General features: G+C 44.5%; 1 protein-coding gene across 8 annotated transcripts in view; it reads left to right on the top strand.

Moving 5' to 3' along the window:
• Positions 1–22,076, top strand: part of adck1 (aarF domain containing kinase 1) — a 514,542-nt gene that overhangs the window by 364,396 nt on the left and 128,070 nt on the right. For all 8 annotated transcript variants that reach the window (XM_041215327.1, XM_041215330.1, XM_041215326.1 and 5 more), the window contains one exon: positions 5,859–6,008. In XM_041215327.1, the coding sequence (XP_041071261.1) occupies positions 5,859–6,008 (150 nt within the window). The remainder of the gene's footprint in view (positions 1–5,858; positions 6,009–22,076) is intronic.

Raw genomic sequence — 22,076 nt, forward strand, 5'->3', positions numbered from 1 at the left:
AGAAGCCTCTCCCAGTTCTGTTCTTCTTCATGTTTCCTGCTTAGAGCTGGTTTCGACTTGCGTTCACTAAACCTGCCCAGGATTGCAGACAATAACAACTTTGAGAACAAAACAAAACACAATTACCTGGAAAAACTCAGCAGGTCTGGCAGCATCGGTGGAGAAGAAAAGAGTTGACGTTTCAAGTCCTCATGACCCTTCAACAGAACTAGGTGAATCCAAGGAAGGGGTGAAATATAAGCTGGTTTAAGGTGTGTGGGGAGGGGGGTGGGTTTGGGTGGGGGGAGAGAAGTGGAGGGGGGGTGGTGTGGTTGTAGGGACAAACAAGCAGTGATAGAAGCAGATCATCAAAAGATGTCACAGACAACAGAACAAAAGAACACATAGGTGTCGAAGTTGGTGATATTATCTAAACGAATGTGCTAATTATAACTTTGAGAACAAGTTGTATTTATTTAACATATTTAACATAGTAAAACATCCCAAGGTTTTTCATTGGAGGGCTATCAAGCAATTTTAACACCGAGACGCATAAGACAACATTAGAGCAGGTGACCAAAAACTTGGCCAAAGAGTCTGAGTTTGAAGGAGAGTCTTAAAGGAGGAAAGAGAGATAGAGAGGTGGCACAGTTTAGAAAGGTTAATTCCAGAGCTTCTACACAGTCACCAAAGATAGAGCGATTAAAATTGGGAATACACAAGAGGCCAGAGTTGAAGGAACCCCGAGACCTTGGAAGCTGTAAGCCTGGACAATATCATGCACCAATTGATGAACATTGATCAAACAGGAGCAGCCTTCTTTTTGCAGTGATTAGAAACATGTTAGACCAGTCGTCCAGGCCCAAGAACCTCAAAGAGCTGAATGTTCCAGAGCAGGACAAGGAGAGGGAAAAGAGGGGAACATAGCAGTCAGTGTGAGGCTTTCTTTTATTTGGTGTAAGATGAAATTTTACTTTACTACATATGGTGAGAGCCATTATATGGGAGCACTCTCACATTTAAGCGGCCTGCTTTTTTGCGTTCAGGGATGGGGTTTCACTTTCTTCATACACGGGTCTTATTTGTATGTGTAATTACAAGATGGCTCCCATTTCTGTGCAGCCATATGCAGCCCACTTACCGTTCTGACTCATGTATCTAGCCTCTAACTTCCAAAGGTTGCAGGCTTGCTGAAATTAAGTTAAGTAGGGCTTACTGTTGCTGTTCATCAACTTATTCAGATACTTTACATACTGGCACTAAAAAATATTCAGGCAGATAGTATGTTATGTCCTTAGGATGATCCAGAGCATTTCACAGATGTATATTGCTTCTGAAGTGCTCTCACTGTTGATATAGTATCAGCACACTTAGCAGCAGCCAGTTTGTGCAAGGCAAAGTCCCATATGCAGGTAATGAATATATGGCCAGGGAATCCTACTTTTGATGGTGTTTGATTAACCTGCTCTTCTATGAACATCACTGTAGGATTGCTTACATCCAATTGAACAGGTAAGCTGTGTTAAGGTCTCATACAAAAGATGTCACTTTCCACCGTACAGTACTCCTTCAATACTATACTGAAGTGCTAGCCTTGATTATGCAGCCAAATCTCTGGGGTGGTACACAAACTCAATACTTGTGAGACAAGGGGCTGAATTTTTCCCAGGTTGGTTCTGATCCCGATCTAGGGTTAGGAAGTCTGGTCACTGTGGCCGCTGCCCAGGGGCCATCAGCAGGAGCATCAGTGATGCCATGAAGGTGTCTTCAGTAGGATAGCAACAAAAGCTACATTTATGGAGACGTTAGTCTCTGTGAAGAGCTGCAATAGCATGCCTTCTGATTGGGGAGACCTGAACACTGTGATTTAACGTCAGCAACTTAATAAAAGGCCTCATATGCTTTGCAGTTCGGACCTTCCTCTGTGACCTCCACTCAATTTCTGGGCTCCTGACACAGCAGGGAGCCCAGGTGCCATTGGATAAATTGCAATCTATTTCCGCAGTAGGGAATAATCGCCAGATCAAGTGTCATGATTGGCTATGCACCACCGCCAGGCATTTAGCTGTCGCATCTGGGATGCCCGCCAGTGGGAAAATAGCATAGAGTTGGGAACATGTCACGGAGCAGGTAGATCTGGGTGTGCTGCCAATCAGTCACAGCCCTTTTAAGGACTGCTGGTTAAGTTGTTCAGGATGTTGCAAACATGTAATATTCCTCAAGCTTTCATCTCACAAAGCCTCTCACCTCCCACCTCCACAACCAATAATAACAGCCGAAGCCTGCAAATCACAAGCTCTGAATGGGGCAAAGAGATTTAACAATCCAGGTCAGAAATGGGAGTAAGAGCCTCTTTACAATATTCAAACAGGTCCTGTGCTCGTTTAGGGGGGACACAAGGGCCCACCTACAAAAAAGTCCCCAACCAATTTAACCATGATTGGGCAAGGGTCTTTGCACTACTAATTTTTTTTTGTTGTGCCCGGTTCCAGCTGGTAAAATGGGGGCGGTGACATTAAATTAAGATGCTAACATTCCTACTTAACAGGCAGATCCTGGATTAGGTAACCTTTCAATTGCATAGGTTTACAGCACAGATACAGGTCGTTTGGCCCAATCAGTCCATGCCGGTGTTTATGCTCCACTCAAGACTCCTCCAATCTTTTATCATCTAAATTAACCATTGTGACCACAATGGTCTCTAACCCTCAAATGCTTCTCTAGCTTCCCCTTAAATGCATCGATATGGTTCACCTCAACCACCCCCTGTGGTAGCAAGTTCCACATTCTCACCACTCTTTAGATAAAGGAGTTTTTTCTGAATTCCGCATTGGATTTCTTGGTGACTGTCTCATATTGATGGCCCATAGTTATGCTCTTCTCCAAAAGTGGAAACATTCTCTCTATATCCACTCTATCAAAACCTTTCATAATTTTAAAGACCTTTATTAGACCCCTCAGCCTCCTTTTCTCAAGAGAAAAGAGACCCAGCCTGTTCATCCTTCCCTGATTTATACACCCACTCATTTCTGGTATCATCCTTATAACTATCGAATTTTTTATAAAGGGTTCTTTATGATCAGAACCCATTCTTAATATAATGAAGATTAAATAATCATTTGGTAGTACAGAACTTGAGTATTGCTAAAAAACGTAATTTTTTGTTTTGCACTCAGGACAATTCGTCAGAATACCAAATGTAAACGGAACAGCAATTTATATTATATGAGAAGAGAGTTCTGATTGGTTGGAAAGTGGACTCTGGTAGAGGCATTGCCATGGAGAATGCACCAATTGATGGTGACTGACAGTTAACTGCCAATAATTGTTTGAAATTTAAACCAGGCAGCTTAACTCTAGTCAAGGCATTTCACCGAGGAATGAACCAGCGAATGGCTGTCACTTATTTTGTTCAGCTGAAACAGGCGCAATGTGTGTACATGTTCTTTCTGTCTGCAAAGAACAGGGCCCTGAGTATTAATATATGTGGCTTCCAATACATGCAAATGTGCCACACTGCGAGACTGATAATCTTAAATTGGTTGTCAGCGTAATTCTTAGCACAAGAGGATTACTTAGCAAATGTTGTCCAATCACGGAATCACATCTTATGTTGGACACTGTGTTTTGAGTTTTGCAGGTTGGGTACGGTCTGTACCTTTCCCATTGTGACCAGTAGAAAGGGCATTCTGTTTGACATGATCCACCAATCTTTGGGACGTATGGCCTACATACCTAGCATCACACTGGCGCTGAAAATCATATACCACATTATGCATTTGTGTGATAGGCAGAACGTCTTTTTGGCTTGACATTCTGTTATTGGAGAATACCACTCGTGTTGCTACTGCATAGTAGCAGCATGAAACAGCTAGTTTCACATGTTGCTCAAATTTTTGAGATACCTTGCCCTTCCAGGGCAATCTGAGGTAGACTGCACACTTTTCGGGGGGAAAGTGATGGCCTTAGGCCTGTTTATGAGCTTGCATGATATACAGCGCAAAATGATCTGATCAGGGTAATCATTAGTCTGCATGAGGCCTTTGATACGCCCTTTTTCAGCATCAAGCTTGATTGGCCCTATTTATAAGGTTGCTGATAAGGCCAATCTTATTGTGCATGGAACTGTTGGAACCCCAACACAAATATTGACCAGTGGAGGTAGGCTTGCGGTAGACTGTGGTAGAGAATCTCCTGGCAGATTTCTCAGCTAGTACATTAAGGAAAGGATTTCATTTGACTCCTCCATTTCATAGGTGAATTTAAGTGCAGGATGAAGCCCAGGAAGACACGTAAGGAAATTATTACATGCAGCTGCAGATTTAAATATAGCAAATGTATCATCCACGTATCAGAAATATGCAAAGGGTAGGATGTTAGGTCTCATTCCATCAAAGACAAGTTTCTCATGGATCCCAACTAAGATGTTTCTGAGAGCTGGGTTTAGAGGGGATCCAATGGCAATACCATTGGGCATACATGGTGTCATTAAAACTCAACTCAACTGCACGAGTTGCCGAGTTCATAAGTTTGATGAAGACTGATTCACGTGATGGTGGCAGGTCTATATCGCCATGATATACTGCTGCAGTGCAAATATCCCTGGCTTCCTTAAGTCCACTTGCCAACCAATCAGCACTCTCTTCTCATATAGTATAAATTGTTGTTCCCTTTACATTTGGTATTCTTGCAAATTGTCCTGATGAGTGCAGGACAAAAAGCTTTGACAAAAAATGTCTCCTTTTTCAGCAATAATGTCGATTTGTACAGGCACGCACAGCCTATAACCACAAGCTTTGACAACTATCATCTCTCTTCAAGTCATTAAGCTGAGTTTCATGAATTTGGCTATACCAACGGAATACTGGACAGCTCCCAAAGAAATCATTATCTTCCTGCTTTCCTTCCTCTGCCTTTTTATTTTCTGATGCTCAAAGGCATATGTTGAGGTCAGTGTTTAACTGCAGACTCAAATCAAGAGTGAAAAGTGCTGATCATGAACAGAGAACATGTACAAAATCTGACCATGACATTGTCTAAAGTTAGGGGCCTGCGCAATCAGAGTGCTGCCTTTTAATTAGTGTTTCTGCTGATGTACTGCTTTGTGCTGACAGAGGTGATAATGCCAAAGATGTCAGACAGCTTGGGACTTGGGTGTCATTCTAAGCTGGCTTGCTTTACAAACTCATTCTGACGGGTGCGATTTTAACTTATTCAAATCCCACCCACTTGCCCAGAGTTGGGTCCATTATCATTTTCAAATTGGGTTGTGAACCCTGCAGGCTGGAGACTCTAGGACAAAAATTACAGAGGCATTAAAAAAGATTTTTTCAATTTTGTTGGTCATAAAAGTAATAGAAATGGATAGAAGAGGATGATCGACTGGATGGGCTGTTGGATGTGACAGGTCATGTGGTGGAACTTCAGGGATCAGTTGAATCAGAGTTGATAATCTTGTTTTCTATTGTTATTCATTCTTCAGTTTTCTGGCGTACCTATTATTCTAGACATGCTCAGCATAATTGAAGTGCACCATTGTTAATAATGCAGAGGGCAGATCTAGTTCTTCAACCAATGCAGTTGTAGTGGTTGCAACGTTGTTCTATTTACACTCTTGGCCAATTTCATCCCCCGCCCACCGGCCACCCAGCGTCCCACTTCCGAAGGCATGGACTTCTGGCTGGATTACTTTTCTGCACGGACTCTCCAATACCTGGGAGAGTGCCATTTTTGTCTTGGCCTATTCAGAGAAACACTTCTGGGATGACAGTCAAACATGAGAAGGAAGGAGCTTGACCCTGTGCTAAAATGTTTATTGAACATGACAAAAAGAAATAAATCTAACCTTACATTTCCTATATTTTTTTTTGGTATTGCAGATTTCTCGAAATCTTGGGAAGCTGTACAGTGAAATGATCTTTGTAAATGGCTTCGTGCATTGTGACCCACATCCTGGCAACGTGCTGGTGAGAAAGTCCACACAAACTAACAAGGCTGAAATCGTGTTGCTGGACCATGGATTGTATCAGGTGGGCTCCGATTCAGTTTGATGTTTGGTTCAAATCTGTGCTGCCAGTTGAGATAGGGCTTTGTCAGAAGGCTGTGGACTTAAGTCCTACATGAAAATTTGAGTGCATAATCCAGGATATTGCACATCCCGAATTTTGGTTGCCCCACCATTGGTGCTGTGTCTTCAGTTGCCAGTGCCCTAACCTCTGGAATTCCCTCCCTAAACCTCGCCATCTCTTTACCTCATTTTACTCTAAGACACTCCTTTAAAACCTCTCTTTGATCAATCTTTTGGTCACATCTCCTTATGTGGCTTGGTGTCCATGATACTATAGGTAGGGTTGACCACCTCAGTCCTTGCGAAGATGAATTCCCTCCTTCACACTGAGCATACCTCCATTGTGTTGTGTGGCATTACCATCATGCTGAATGGAATAGATTCAGAACAGATAGCAAAACTGGACATCCTTAAGGCTCAGTTGGCCATCAGCAGCAGCAGAACTCTATTAACCACAATCTGTAACCTCTTGCCCTGGCATATCTCTTAGGCTACCAATACCATCTAGCCAAGGGATCAGCGCTGGTTCAATGAAGAGTACAGGAGAGCATGCCAGGAGCAACACTAAGCGTACCTAAAAATGAACACAGGATTAGGTGCATGCCAAACAGCAGAAGAAGCATGCGATAGACAGAGCAAAGTGATCCCACAACCAGCGGATCAGATCTAAGCTCTGCAGTCCTGCCACATCCAGTTGTGAATGATGGACAAGTAAACAACTGACAAGAGGAGGTTCACAAATATTCCCCCCCTCAATGATATGGGAGCATATTAGTGTAAAGGACGAGGCTGAAGCATTTACAGCCACCTTCAGCCTGGAGTACCAAGTGGATGATCCATTTCGGCCTCCTCCTGAAGTCCCTGTATCACAGATGCCAGACTTTAGCAATGTTATATTAGCTGCTATCAGAGATGCCAGTCTTCAACCAATTCAATTCACTCCATGTAATATCAAGAAACGGCTGAAAGCACTTGACACTGCAAAGGTTATGGGGCCTGACAACATACTGGCAATATTACTGAAGACTTGAGCTTGATAACTAGCCACGCCCCTAACCAAGCTGTCCCAGTACAGCTACAACACTGGCATCTACCCAACCATATGGAAAATTGCCCAAGTATGTCCCTTCCACAAAAAGCAGGACAAATCCAAATCAGCCTCCTCTCGATCATTAGCAAAATGATGGAAGGTGTTGTCGACAGTGCTATCTAGCAGCAGTTATGCAGCCATGACTTGTTAACTGATGCTCAGTTTGGATTTCACCAGGGCCACTTAACTCCTGATCTCACCACAACCTTGGTCCAAACATGGACAAAGGGGCTGAACTCAAAAGGGAAGGTGAGAGTGGCATCAAGCCTTGACATCAAGGCAGCATTTGACTGAGTGTCAAGGAGCCCTGGCAAAATTGAAGTCAATGGGAATCAGGGGAAAACTCTCCACTGGCTGGAGTCATACCACAAAGGAAGATGGTTGTGATTGTTGGAGGTCAATCATCTCAGTCCTAGGACATCACTGCAAGAGTTCCTAAGGATAGTGTCCTAGGCCCAACCATCTTCACCTGCTTAATCAATGATCTTCCCTCCATAAGGTCAGAAATGAGAATGTTCGCTGATGTTTAGTACTATTCACAATTTCTGAGATACTGAAGCAGTCCATGTCCTTACGCAGCAAGATCTGGACTGAGATGAGGAGAAATTTCTTCACCGAGAGAGTGGTGAGCCTCTGGAATTTGCTACCACAGGAAGTAGTTGAGGCCAAAACATTGTTTGTTTTCAAGAAGGAGTTAGATATAACTCTTGGGGCGAAAGGGATCAAAAGATATGGGGAGAAAGCAGGAGCAGGCTATTAAGTTAGATGATCAGCCATGTTCATAATGAATAGCGCAGCAGGCTCAAAGGGCCTAATGGCCTACTCCTGCTCCTATTTTCTATGTTTCTATGGACAACATCCAGACTTGGGTTGTGGCAAGTAACATTGTGCCACCCAAGTGCCAGGAAATTACCATCTCCAACAAGAGAGAATCTAAGCATCTCCCATTGACATTCAATGGCATTACCATCACTGAATCCCCCACTATCAACATCCTGGGGGTTGTTGTTGACCAGAAACTGAAATGCACCAGCTATATAAATACTGTGGCTACAAGAGCAAGTCAGAGGCTAAGAATTCTATGGAGTGTAACTCACCACCTGACTCCCCAAAACCTGCCCACATCTACAAGGCACAAGTCATGAGTGTGATGGAATATCCTCCACTTGCCAAGGTGAGTGCAGCTTCAACAACCCTCAAGAACCTTGACACCACCTTGGACAAAGCAGTCAGCTTGATCGCCACCCCAAGCACAAGCTTAAACATCTATTCCCTCCACCACTAACACACTGTGGTAGCAGTGTATACCATCTACAAGATGCACTGCAGCAAATCACCAAGGCTCCTTCAAAAGCACCTTCAAAATGTGCGATCTCTACCATCTAGAAAGAGAAGGGCAGCAGGCACAAGGGAACACCACCACCTTCAAGTTCCCTTCCAAGCTACACACCAGCATGACTTGGAACTATGTTGCCGTCCCTTCACCATCGTTGGGTCAAAATCCTGGAACTCCCTTCCTAGCAGTGTGTTGGGGTGTACATGCACCAGAATACCAGAATCACAGAATTTTAATGGTGCAGAAGGAGGCCATTCAGCTCATCGTGTCTGCACTGGCTCTCCAAATGAGCAATATGACCTAGTGCCATTGCCCTGCCTTTTCCCTGTACCCCTGCGCATTGTTTTTATTCAAATAAACATCTAATGCCTAATGAATGCCTCGATTGAACCTGCCTCCACCACACTTCCAGACAGTGCATTTCAGACCCGAACCACTTGTTGTGTGAAAAAGTTTTTTCTCATGTTACATTTGTTTCTTTTGCAAATCACTTTAAATCTGTGCCCTCTCGTTCTTGATCCTTTTACGAGCGGGAACAGCTTCTCCCTATCCACTGTGTCCAGCCCCTTCATGATTTTGTACATCTCTATCAAATCTCCTCTTAGCCTTCTTCTCTCCAAGGAGAACAGTCCCAAACTCTCCAATCTATTTTGGTAACTGAAGTTTCTCATGCCTGGAACCATTCTGCTCTCTCTCCAATGTGTTCACATCTTTCCTATAATGTGGCGCCCAGAACTGCACACAATATTCCAGCTGAGGTCTAATGAGTGTCTTATATAAATTCAGCATAACTCCTTGCTCTTGTACTCTATGCCCCTTAATAAAGCCCAGAATACTAGAGCTTTAACTGTTCTCTGCACCTGTCCTGCCACCTTCAATGATCTGTGCACATAACTACCTAGGTCTTTCTGCTCCTGCACCCCCTTCAAAATTTCATCCCTTATTTTACATTGTTCTTCCTACTAAAATGCATCACCTCACACTTCTCCTCATTGAACTTCATCTGCCACCTATCTGCCCTCTTCATCAATTTGTCTATGTCATTTTGAAGTTCAACACTGTCCTCCTTGCATTTTACAATACTCCCAAGCTTCGTCTCATCTGCAAACTTCGAAATTGCCCCCTGCACACCAAGATCTAGATCATTAATATATATCAGGAAAAGCAAGGGTCTTGATACCGAACCCTTTGGAACTCCACTACAAACCTTCCTCCAGCCTGAAAAATATCTATTGTCCATTACTCTCTGCTTCCTATTTTTCGGCCAATTTTGTATCCACGTTGCTACTGTCCCTTTTATTCCATGAGCAATAATTTTTCTCACAAGTCTGCTGTGTGGAACTGTATCAAATGTCTTTTGAAAGTCGATATATACTACATCAAGAGCATCATCCTCATTGACCTTTTCTGTTACCTCTTCAAAAAACACCAGCAAGTTAGTTAAACACGATTTCCTCTTTAGAAATCCATGCTGGCTCTTCCTTATCAATCCATATTTTTCCACGTGACTACCAACTCTATCCTGAATAATTGTTTCTAGAATCTTGCCCACCACTGATGTGAAACTGAATGGTCTGTAATTGTTGGGCTTATCCTTACAACCTTTTTTGAACAAGGGGGTAATGTTTGCAATTCTGGCACCTCCCCTGAGTCTAGGGAAGACTGAAAGATTGTGGCCAGTGCCCCTGCAATTTCTGCTCTCACTTCCTTCAATATCCTTGGATGCATCTCGTCCGGTCCCGGTGCCTTGTCAACTTTAAGTACCGACAGTCTATTCAACACTTCCTCCTTATCACTTTTGAACTTTTCCAGTGACAGAGTCCCCTCGTTTGTCGCCATGACCTGGTTAGCATCTACCTCCTTGATAAAGACACGTGCAAAGTGTTCATTTAATACCTCAGCTATGGCCCCTTCATCCATGTGTAAATTCCCTTTTAGGTCCCTAATTGGCCCTACTCCTCCTTTTACCACCCTTTTATTATTTATATGCCTACAGAAGACTTTGGGTTTCCCCTTTATGTTGGCTGCCAGTCTTTTCTCATAATCCCTCTTCGCTTCTGTAATATGCTTTTTCACCTCCCCTCTGAACCTTCTGTATTCCTCTTGGTTCTCAACTGTATTTTCTACCTGACCTGTCATAAGCGCACTTTGTTGTCTTTATCTTAATTTCTATTTCCTTTTTCATCCAGGGAGCCCTGGATTTGTTTGCCCTACCTCCCCTTTCGATGCAATATACCTTGACTGTGCCTGAACCAATTCTTTTTTGAAGGTAGCCCACTGTTCAGCTACAGTTTTTCCCACCAAGCTTTCATTCCAGTCTGTCTAATCCAGCTCTGTCCTTGTCCCATTGAAGTCGGCTCTCGTCCAGTTAATTATTCTTACTGTGGAATGCCAATTGTCCTTTTCTATCATCATCTTAAAAAATACAATACAATGATTACTATCTCCTAAATGTTCCCCCACTGACACTTGATTTACTTGGCCCACCTCATTTCCAAGAACCAGATCTTGTTGTATTGGACACATACTGTTGTAGGAAATTTTCCGGGACACAATCTAGGTACTTTTGCCCCTGTCCGCCTTTTACACTGCCACTGTCCCAGTCTACATTTGGGTAGTTAAAGTCCCCCATTATAACTACTGTATAATGCTTGCACCTCTCTGCAATTTCCCTGCAGATTTGTTCTTCTACATCCTTCTCACTAGTTGGCGGTCTGTAGGCTACACCGAGCAATGTAATTGCACCCTTCTTGTTCCTTAGCTCTAGCCAAATTGATTCTGTCCTCGACCCCTTTGGGACATCCTCTTTCTCCAGCACTGCAATGCTCTGCTCAACCAATACTGCCGCCCCTCCTCCTTTCCTATCTTTTCTGAACACCTTGCACCCAGGAATATTTAACACCCAGTTCTGCCCTTCCTTGAGCGAGGTTTCTGTTATCCCCATGACATCATATTTCCACATGGCAATCTGCGCCTGTATCTCCTCAATTTTATTTACTATACTCCATGCATTCGCATACATGCATAGTAACCCTGATTTAGATTTTGTTACTTTCTCCCTCACCCCGACTCCACCTATTAACTTGCTATTCTCTATTCTAGTGTTATCTGTCTCTCCCAGTATTTTGTGCACCCTGGTATTCCTCTCTAATATTCTCTCCTGGTTCCTGCACCCCTGCTGGGTTAGTTGAAAGCCCTCCCAACAACACTAGCAAAACGCCCCACATGGAACTCAGCCCCAGCTCTATTCAGGTGCAACCCATCCAGCTTGTACCCATCTTCCCCTGAGCCAGTCCCAGTGTCCCGCTCTCCCTCCTACACCATCTTTCCAGCCACACATTCATCTGTCTTATCATCCTATCTCTGTACTCGCTGGCACATGGCACTGGGAGTAGTCTGGAGATTACTGCATTTGAGGTCCTGCTTGCTAATTTTCTATCTAGCTCCCTAAATTCTGATTGCAGTACCACATTCCCCCTTCCTACCTAAGTCATTGGTACCAATGAGAACCACGACCTCTGGCTGTTCACCCTCCCCCAGAAGAATGCCCTGCAGCCGCTCTGTGACATCCTTGAACATGGCACCAGAGAGGCAACATATATCCTGGAGTCACGTCTACAGCCACAGAAATGCCTGTCTATTCCCCTAACCAATGAATCCCCTATCACTATTGCTCGTCCTTTCTCCTTCCTCCCCTACTGTACAGTCGAGCCACTCATGGTGCCACAAACTTAGCTCTGACTGCATTCATCTGAAGCTTCCAAAACAGAAAACTGACTGGTGAGCAGGACCCCAGTGGACTCCTGCATTACCTGGCTACTTCTCTTGGACTGCCTGGTGGTCACCTATTCCCTCTCTGTCTCCAGGTCCTTAAGCTGCGGTGTGACCACCTCTCTGAATGTGCTATCCACGTAGCTCTCAGCCTTGTGGATGCGCCGCAGTGATTCCAGCCACCGATCAAGCTCTGAAACCCAGAGCTCAGGTTTCTACGGTGGACTGCACTTCTGAATGTGTGGTCAGCTGGGACACTGGTAGCATCCATGACTTTGCACATATTACAGAACATGCATTCCACTTGACTGAGCTGCCCTGCCATGTCTTAACTCTATTTCCCTTACAATATCCTACTTTGGATTATTTATATTACTTTATTATACTGGCCCTAAATTTCCATTATTCCTGGCGCTTCTCAGTTAAATCCAAGTATAACTACTTTAACAAAATTTACACTTTTCTAATTTACTCACAGGTCCTGCTTACCAAGGCCACCGCTCTTCTTTCTGAGGATAGGTAAAAAAGGAAAGGAGCATCTTCTCCCTCCTCACCAAACTCCCTCAATAACATCTCTCAAAATCTCACCACTTCATGAGCTGCTTTTATAGCTCCCCTGCTCTCCTCTAGGTGCTGCTGACTGCCTGTCCCAGGGTCCTCCTCTCACTCTCTCCTCTAGGTGCTGCTGACTGCCTGTCCCAGGGTCCTCCTCTCACACTCTCCTCTAGGTGATGCTGACTGCCTGTCCCAGGGTCCTCCTCTCACACTCTCCTCTAGGTGCTGCTGACTGCCTGTCCCAGGGTCCTCCTCTCACTCTCTCCTCTAGGTGCTGCTGACTGCCTGTCCCAGGGTCCTCCTCTCACACTCTCCTCTAGGTGCTGCTGACTGTCCCAGGGTCCTCCTCTCACACTGTCCTCTACACACTGCTGACTCCTTGTCCCAGGGTTCTCCTCTCACACTCTCCTCTAGCTGCTGCTGACTCCTTGTCCCAGGGTCCTCCTCTCACACTCTCCTCTAGGTGCTGCTGACTGCCTGTCCCAGGGTCCTCCTCTCACACTCTCCTCTAGGTGCTGCTGACTGCCTGTCCCAGGGTCCTCCTCTCACACTGTCCTCTACACACTGCTGACTCCTTGTCCCAGGGTCCTCCTCTCACACTGTCCTCTACACACTGCTGACTCCTTGTCCCAGGGTTCTCCTCTCACACTGTCCTCTACACACTGCTGACTCCTTGTCCCAGGGTCCTCCTCTCACACTGTCCTCTACACACTGCTGACTCCTTGTCCCAGGGTCCTCCTCTCACACTCTCCTCTAGCTGCTGCTGTGCCTGTCCCAGGGTCCTCCTCTTGCACTCTCCCCTGCAGTAAGTTCAAGAAGGCGACTCACCGCCACTTCTTCAAGAGCAATTGGCGACGGGCAACAAATGTTGGCCTTGCCAGTGTCGCCCACATCCTATGAAAGAATAAAAAACTTATACACAGGTATAAGCAATAAGAAAGAAAGAATGACTTGCATTTCTATAGCGCTTTTCTCCTGAATATCCCAAAGAACCTTACAGCCAATGAAGCATTTTAAGTGCAGTCGCTGTGGTAATGTTGGAAACATAGCAACTAATTTATGCTCAGCAGACTCCCAAAAACAGCACTATGATAATGACCGGATGATCAGTTTTTGCAATGTTGGTAGAGGGATAAATCTTGGCCAGGACACTGGGAAGAGCTCTCCTGCTCTTCTTCAAAATAGTGCCATGGGATTATTTGCATGCACCCAAGCAGGCAGATTGTGGCTTTCATTTAATGTCTCATCTGGAAGGCATAGTATAACAACAACTTGAATTTATACAGCGCTTGTAACGTGGTAAAACAAGTCACGGGAGCATTGGCAAACAAAATTTGACAACAAGCCACATAAAGAGAAATTAGGAGACCTGACCCAAAGTTGGGCCGAAGAGGTACAATCCAAGGTGAATGTTATTTCAGTTAAGGGGCGTCGGAAAGGCGGAGAGAAGAGAGAGAGTTAGAAGAGGGCCAGAGAGTGAAGTTTGGAGCTTAGATCTCGCCGGCTGAAAGAAGAGCCTCCGATAGTTCTCGGTGGCAAGAGGCCAGAATTGAAGGGACGCAAGGATCTTGAGGATAGGGGGCGGGAAAGTTGTAGTGCTGGATGAGGTTACAGTGACGGAGGAGGGTAAGGCCCCAGAAGGATTTGAAAACAAAGATAAGACTATATACGCTGCACACTATGGTACGATGTGCACGCCATGCACAAGATGCAAAGGCAGAGATCGCAAGAGTCGAATTGTGAAAGGCAACGATTCGGAGGATGGGCAGGGTAAGGACAAGAATAAAAGTGGAAGACAAGTGCTTGAGGTAGCACTCACTGTTGGAAAAAAATTGCCGATATCTATTTGTCAGGGTGAGGTGCAAAGTACAGATTGGATTCTGAAGCTAGGTCACAGATATTTCCATAGTTCTGTAGCATTGAATGTCATTTAAAATTGCTGAATATCAAAAAAAATAAGTGTTAGGTCTGCCTGAGTGTTCCATCTACTCATGTCTGCTCTCGGCAGTTTACAGGCCAGGAGAGATGCAGCTTTGCCAAGCAACTCCAGTGCCTTCTGCTGTAAGTTTAGTTTACATGGGCCTCCCTTCACTGTCATTAGATCATTTGTCTAATTTCATGACTGACTGTCCACAAAAGTTGGGCCAGTTGTTTGTCTCTGAATAAGTGAAAAAAAAGCCCCAATATAATTCCGTGACAGGTAATAAATGCTGGGAGCACACAGCAATCTGTCAACATATTGGTTGTCGGAGTTTCATCCAGTTTTCAGTTGCTGACAAACCTGCTACGACAAGAGCTATTTATGGAAGTACAATAGACAGTGGATGCAATGGATTTGATGGATTTCAGTTCTTTTAACTTCTCTTTGAATCCCTTTGTTGTTTTTCCTCCTTTGGCACCATCTGACTTGGACAGAGCCAGTTATCTCCTCACCTGGAAGATGCTTATTAAATGTCTTTGTTACTTCCTCCAGACTAACTAATCCAGTGCTTTCCTGGCCTGCCTCTCACCTTGAAGCCTTTGTATATTTCAGCTTATACAAAACACTGCTGCCTGTTGTTATGATCCCTGTGGGGATCCATAAACCAAAAGAATCAAATTTACCAAACAACCTCCAAACGCAGAAATTACTAAAATTACTTTTTGCAATTTTTGCTCTAAACCGAATCAGAATCAATGCAAATGGAGCATAAAGTAACTAGTAAATTGTGGCTTGTAAAAACTATAAATCACATAGAATAACAAATATGGATCTCACAGATCTCCTAGGCAGCCCACTCTGCCTGTATGGTATCAACTTCAGCCACATAGTTCTTCTAAGCTCGATCTCCCTCAGAAAGAATTCCAGTCCCTTTCCTTCAAGGGCTTAGCGAATTCTCTGCAGGCAGCAGTGTCTGTGTGAATAGGGTGCCGCATAAGCAATCTGCCACGCCATGTACACCTCTTCCCAGTATCTTCTCAACTCTCAGCTTTTGTCATTCATGGTAGTGTGGATCTACCAAAAAACCCCCTATACCTTCACACAGCATGGCTGTTGCTGGGCATTCAATCGCTCACCAGTAAATGAAACAGTGACAGCAGGCTTAAACACGCTTTCTGACCTCTTAGACCTCTGGCTCCCTGAATCGGCTTACAGGCCGTCTCCTCTCTGCAGCTCTTCCCTTTCCTCTTCTGTCTGCCTGCCACATGGCCTCTGTTTTTTAAACATCCTGTTGATACTGCTTCCAGGTCAAGGGTCACCAGGTCACATAGTTAATTTCTTATTATCCAAAAATTATAATTGATCTCTTTACAGGTGATGTAACTCTTATAAGTCCTTTTCAAACGTTTTTAAAAACAATTGAAGATTCCCCAAACATTTTAAAGTATTTACAAACTTTCCTTACTGTTTTGGTTCTGGGTTGAAGGCCAACATACCGTTTCCTAATTCACACCACGTCCCAATCATCCATTCACCCTGCGCTCGCTGACCTACCTTGGCTCCTGCTGCAGCAGTACCTGGATGTTTAAAATTTTCATTCTTGTTTTCAAATCACTCCATGACCTCTCTCCCTACCAGTACCACCTCCATTAGGCCACAGCCAAGGAAAAAACACGTGGATTTAAAGGAGCTGCACACCTGTTAGCGTTCAGTCTGAGCTTCTTGGCAGCAATTGCTGCCTCGGAGCTCACAATCCCAAAATTTCATCACACGCCTTCACAGGGGGTCTCGACTTAAGCCCTGCTGTGCCTTGGGCTGAGGATTTACTAGTAAAGGAGTTCTGTGGGGTGGGGGAGGGGGTGCGCATGGGGTGATGGCAATAGTGTGGTGCTAGGTGTGGAATCACTGGGACTGGTGTTTTGGAAATCTGGAGACAGTGGGAGATGGATGGTGGGCTTTAGGAGCAAGGGATGTCATGTTCAGCACTATAAGCGTTGGGGAAGGCCTGCATGTGTAGCGTGTTATATTCCAGAAGTCCAGGTACTATAGGTTAGAACTGAAGCCAATTTTTAAATACTAAGAGAAATGTTTATTTACAGAGATGCACATGACAAGCATGCAACTCCTCAACTAACAAGTACAGTTTCAAGCTGTTCCTCTTTATAGAGGCACAAGTGAATCACAGAATTCACAGAATCACAGCATTGTTACCGCACAGAAGGAGGCCATTTGGCCCATCGTGTCTGCACTGGCTCTCCGAATGAACAATAACAGTCTAATTCCCTTTTGATTGCTTTGATCAAAGCATACTCTCAGGCAGTACATTCCAGATCTTAACCACTTGTTGTGTGAAAAAGTTTTTTCTCAGATCGCTTTTGCTTCTTTTACCAATTACTTTAAATTTGTGCCCTCTCATTCTTGACCTTTTCATGAGTGGGAACAGTTTCTCCCTATCTACTCTATCCAAACCCCTTCATGATTTTGAATATCTTGATCGCACCTTCTCTCTGCTTTCTTTTCTCCAAGGAAAACAATCTTCACTTCTACAATCTACCTTCATAACTGAAGTTCCTCATTCCTAGAGCCATTCTCGTGAATCTGTTCTACACTCTCTCCAAAGCCTTCACATCCTTCCTAAAGTGCAGCAGCCAGAACTGAATGCCATACTCCGGTTGAGGCCTCAGTTAAATCCACCGAATACAATTAAGCACAATTCATAAACAATTAACAGAGTGGACTACTGGCGAGGGGTGTTGGTTCTGAGACCATTGAGAGGGAAATGCAGTAATTCCACATCCAATAAGACAACCTTTATTTATAGAGCAACTGTAATGTAATAACGTGTCCCAAGGTGCTTCACAAGAGATTTTAAAGATAAATTAGACACCAAGCCAGATCAAGCGATATTAGGACAAATGGCCAAAAGCTTTGTCAAAGAAGTGGGTTTTAAGGAGTCTGTTAAAGGAAAAGAGAGGTAGAAAAGTGGTGATGTTTAGGGAGGGAATTCCAGACCTTAAGGCCTAGGCAGCTAAAGGCATGGCCATCAATGGTGAAGCCATTCAAATCGGAAGTGGTGAAGAGGCCAGAATTAGAGGAGCGCAGATATCTTGGAAAGTGTTAGGGCTGGAGCAGATTACAGAGATAGGGAGGGGCAAGACTATGAGAATTTAAAAATTGAATTATGCTTGACCAGAAGCCAAGGTCAGTGAGCACAGGGGTGATAGGGGAATGGGATGCTGCTCAAGTAAGAACACAGGCAACAGAGTTTTGGATGAACTCAAGTTTAGGGAGAGTAGAATATGGGAGGCCAGCCAAGAGCACATTGGAATAGTAAAATCTAGAGGTAAAAAAGACATGAATGAGAGTATTACGGATAGGGTCAGGAGAAAACTTAAACCCCTGCACACTTTCCCTTACTGTGCGTAATCAGTGTGGCTTTGGAGAGGAAGATGTGAGTGTTTTTTAGCCCCCTGGAATGTATGGTCAATTTAAATAGCAGCCGCAAGCATTCGTGGGTTTAAATAAAGAAGCTATTTATTCAAGCATTCATCCCGAAAGTCTAAATGTGATACCACTCACATGCATACACACACAGATACGAAAGAGAATGGCGCACTTTTACTAGTCGTAAACAAAGGAATATTTCATATAATTGGCTCGCTATAGAAAAATCAAGCATTGTGGGCCTGGTGAAGGCGCTATTTTCACTCTGAAAGGGTGGTTTCAAAAACTGTGGTTGTATGTCACAGATTGTTGTAGGATTCCCTCGAAGAGATGGATGTTCAGTTGGTCACGAAGTTAGTCACTTGTAGTTTCTTCTTACCAAGCGATCAACTTACTTTACAGGTGGATTTGGAATAGGATTCAGGCTGAGACCTTTTAGATGTAACATTTCCACGTTTAAAAAGGCATCGGTCTACTGCCTTTTCTACTACTGATGTTCTGCAGCTGTGGACAGTGTAGTCCAACTGAGTTTCTCTCTGGGTCTTGAGATAAGTACAGTTTGCTATCTGAAGATAGTCTCGGTCGCATGATCAACTTTTATTTTCCACCCAGAATGATCTGGCAGTCTGAAACCATGGCTACACAATGAGGTACTGGATAAGTTCTTCACACTAATGCAGGATGAATTGGTTCTGCTCAGCTCTCATTGTTAAGGTTCAAACTTGGAGATATGAGCCAGGATTTTCTGCTCCAAGGGCATCAGGTGTCATGGTGGACGTGAGTGGACAATATGGCCAAAAATCAGTGTGTGTCGTTGTGAAACCAGTTTGCGATCATCTTCTCTGCCCAACAATGGCGGGCTGCCGTTCCCACTGTCCAACGTTGGGAACGTAATTTCAATGCATTTGCATCTCATCTTCTTGCCTGCCCACCAGAATCGTTCCCGATGCTGGATCATCCGGGCAATCACATCGATGTGTTTCACAACTGAATACAAGTGACATGCACCTCGCAAGACGCACTTGACTTGTGACTTAGAGGTTTGTTTGCTTACCTTGCTTCAAGCAGCACTCGCAGTCTTCAGTGCCAAGCATGGCAGGCAGCGCCATATCACTTTTAAGGCGGGTCACAGACAGGTTTCTACTTACGAGACCAGCCGTAAGGCGGAGGTGGCTTTTCAATGGCTGCAGGACTAGGGCTTGCTTAGGGTAGGAGGAGAAGTGGCCTCAGGCAAGAGACGAGGCTGCAGGGCTAGGGCAGTACTAGAGGATGGGGTATCCCAGGATGTGTTGGGGGACACATGTTGATCTGTGCAAGTCACCTTAAGAAGGTGAGGGCTGAGGAGGCAGTCTCCAGAGGAGATGAGGCCAGATGGAGACGCAAGGGTGTGTGAGAGAGAGTGAGTGGTGATGTCACTTGAGCTGGCAGTGAGTGAGATGCCAGTGAATGTGTGATGGGCTTGTGAGTTTGTGAGTTTAGAGTGATGAGATGGTTGCCTTACCCCAGCGGCACGGATGAGATCATTCATCCTCTTTCTGCACTGGAAGATGAACCTCTTCTGTGCAGCGTCGGCACTGACCACTGTTGTCACCGCCTCCCACGCTGGAGCAGTGACATTGATGGGCCTCCTGCAGCCAGAGAGGGGGTAGAGGGCATTGTGGAGGCCTTCCACTGCATCCAGCAGGTGCCCTAGAGAGACGCCACTAAATTTGGGGGCTGCCACCTCCTTTGCTTGCCGGACCATCTGTTGCCTGAAGACATGAAGTAGGCATGTGCCCGGAGCAAGGAAGCGCTGAGGTCACAGCATGGCGGGCAACTCTGAGCCCGCCAGCCAGCGAGCCGGCATGGTCCCCATAATGCATAATTAATGAGGCAGGGTGCGCCAGGATTGGGAAGATACAGTGTGAAAAGCTGCCCACTACCGCACTTAGTGCAATTCTGGGACGATTCCACCCATGGAGTCTGTACTTGCATTTTTCGTCAATCCACAAACAATAGCAAGTGTAAATTCCACAGATAGTATTTGCCTTTGTTTGTCAATTCAAGGGGGAGCACTCCGCCCATAGGCGTTCGAGTAGGAACTTTATGGAAACTTGAGGTAGTCTGTGTAGAAATTGCAGAAGTCACCTGAACCTTGGAGCCACCTTAATAATCTTGTTAGTGACCATTTCATTAAATAAAAGATGGTTCCAGGAAGGTATATGCTGAGTGCAGTCCACGTTCAAAGTTATGAGTAGGACATGTTCCACGGTGCATGACAGTGGTTATCAGCAGATGAGTTGAGACATCCTGACAATGAAGAAGGAAAAACAGCAACAAAAACAACACATACCTCTTTCATAATTATTATCTCTTTAGATATCTCTTTCATGACTGGATAGCTCTTTTAAAGAGTCAGCATAGTTAACAGTAAGCTGAATGGCCTCCTTTCCTGTATAATGCTATAGGTAAGGCAGAGAGCATATATACCCGACGAACCATGGGTATATGGACAGTTGTACAACATTTCTGTGCCCATTACTAAACATGAAACAAATATGACTGTTTAAGTTGAGCAGGCGCTTTTTGCATTAAATTGGAGACAAGAAATGTATTACTTTCAATATCAAACCTTGAGACCTGCTGCCCTGAAGGAAAATACGTTCCCAGAAAAGCCTATTAACTTGAGACAATTTTCTTTTGAGCGGAGAAGGTCGGTGTTGCTGTGACAGTTCTTCAGAACTCCAGCTATCGTGACAGGTTACACATCTGAGCCGGGATGTGATTCTGAAATGTTTCCCTCAAACGCTTTTCTGCATTTAAACCCATCTCGTCTCCCTGTTGGGATTGCCTACTGTTCAGCTGTCACCGCACATTGATTCTGCGACTGAGGCACTGTATTACAGTGGGATCGACTGACACCTGACATGGTGTTAAATCGACATCCTGCTTATGAACATAACCTGACCCGAGCTTCTATTTTAGTTGCTTCACCACTGTCAGACTCTCCTGAGGAAATTCTCGGATTTGTTTGAAGGTGTTTGATGCCTGTGTGGTGTCTGGGGAATCATTGGCAATCCCCTACTAAGATAGCTAATAACCACATGACTTTTGGGGGATTGTTGGAGATTTCCTGAAAAAATATTTGCTATATTTCCAGCTTTAAGGATTACCAGGGGCTCGCCTCATCAGTAGGCGATGTCTGCCTGCCTGTCTCTGGGTGTTGCCAGGAACTCTCTGTGAGGGTATTTGACTGGATCTGGAAATTAGCATCAGGATTTCCCTGCATGTCTGTCACTATCCGAAAAGTGAAGGAGGCGGGTTGATATTTCCAATGGAAACTGTAGATTGGACAAAGCATTCTACCCACATTCATAGATTCATAAGATCTCACAACGCACAAGGAGACCATTCAGCTTGTTCTGTCTGTGCAAGCTGTTTGAAAAATCTGTTCAATTTAGCTTCCAGAATTTTCAGTTTTCTTTCCGATTTGCAGTTTTGTTTCTCCTTCTTTATTCTTTGCAAGGTATTTGATACCAAGCTTGGATTATTGGGGCTTCCCACAAGATGCCAAGGGTTGTTAATCAATGGAGAAAAACACAATCCCTCAACCAGCACTAATTTATCGTTCAGTCTTCATGATTCAAGTTGCCTTAATGTATTAAAGGTGTATTTTAACATTTTCAGTCTGAAACCCCCCGCACATGTACTGGAGTCCGAGCTGATTGACTACAATCTTGGATTCAAGCTGTTCTGTCTCACAGCATTAACACTGATGGAAGCTTGTCAGGTTTTTCTCAACCCTAACCGCCCCCATTTCTCTCTGCGGAAGAGCTGAAGTGTCCATGCAAATATACGCTGTAAAGCTACAGAGGCGTTAGGTTTAGATGTAGATTTTAACACTGACCTCCAGATTGCGAGTCTTTCTCCTTAT

The sequence above is a fragment of the Carcharodon carcharias genome, chromosome 20 (assembly GCF_017639515.1).
Source record: "Carcharodon carcharias isolate sCarCar2 chromosome 20, sCarCar2.pri, whole genome shotgun sequence".
Lineage (NCBI taxonomy): Eukaryota > Metazoa > Chordata > Chondrichthyes > Lamniformes > Lamnidae > Carcharodon > Carcharodon carcharias.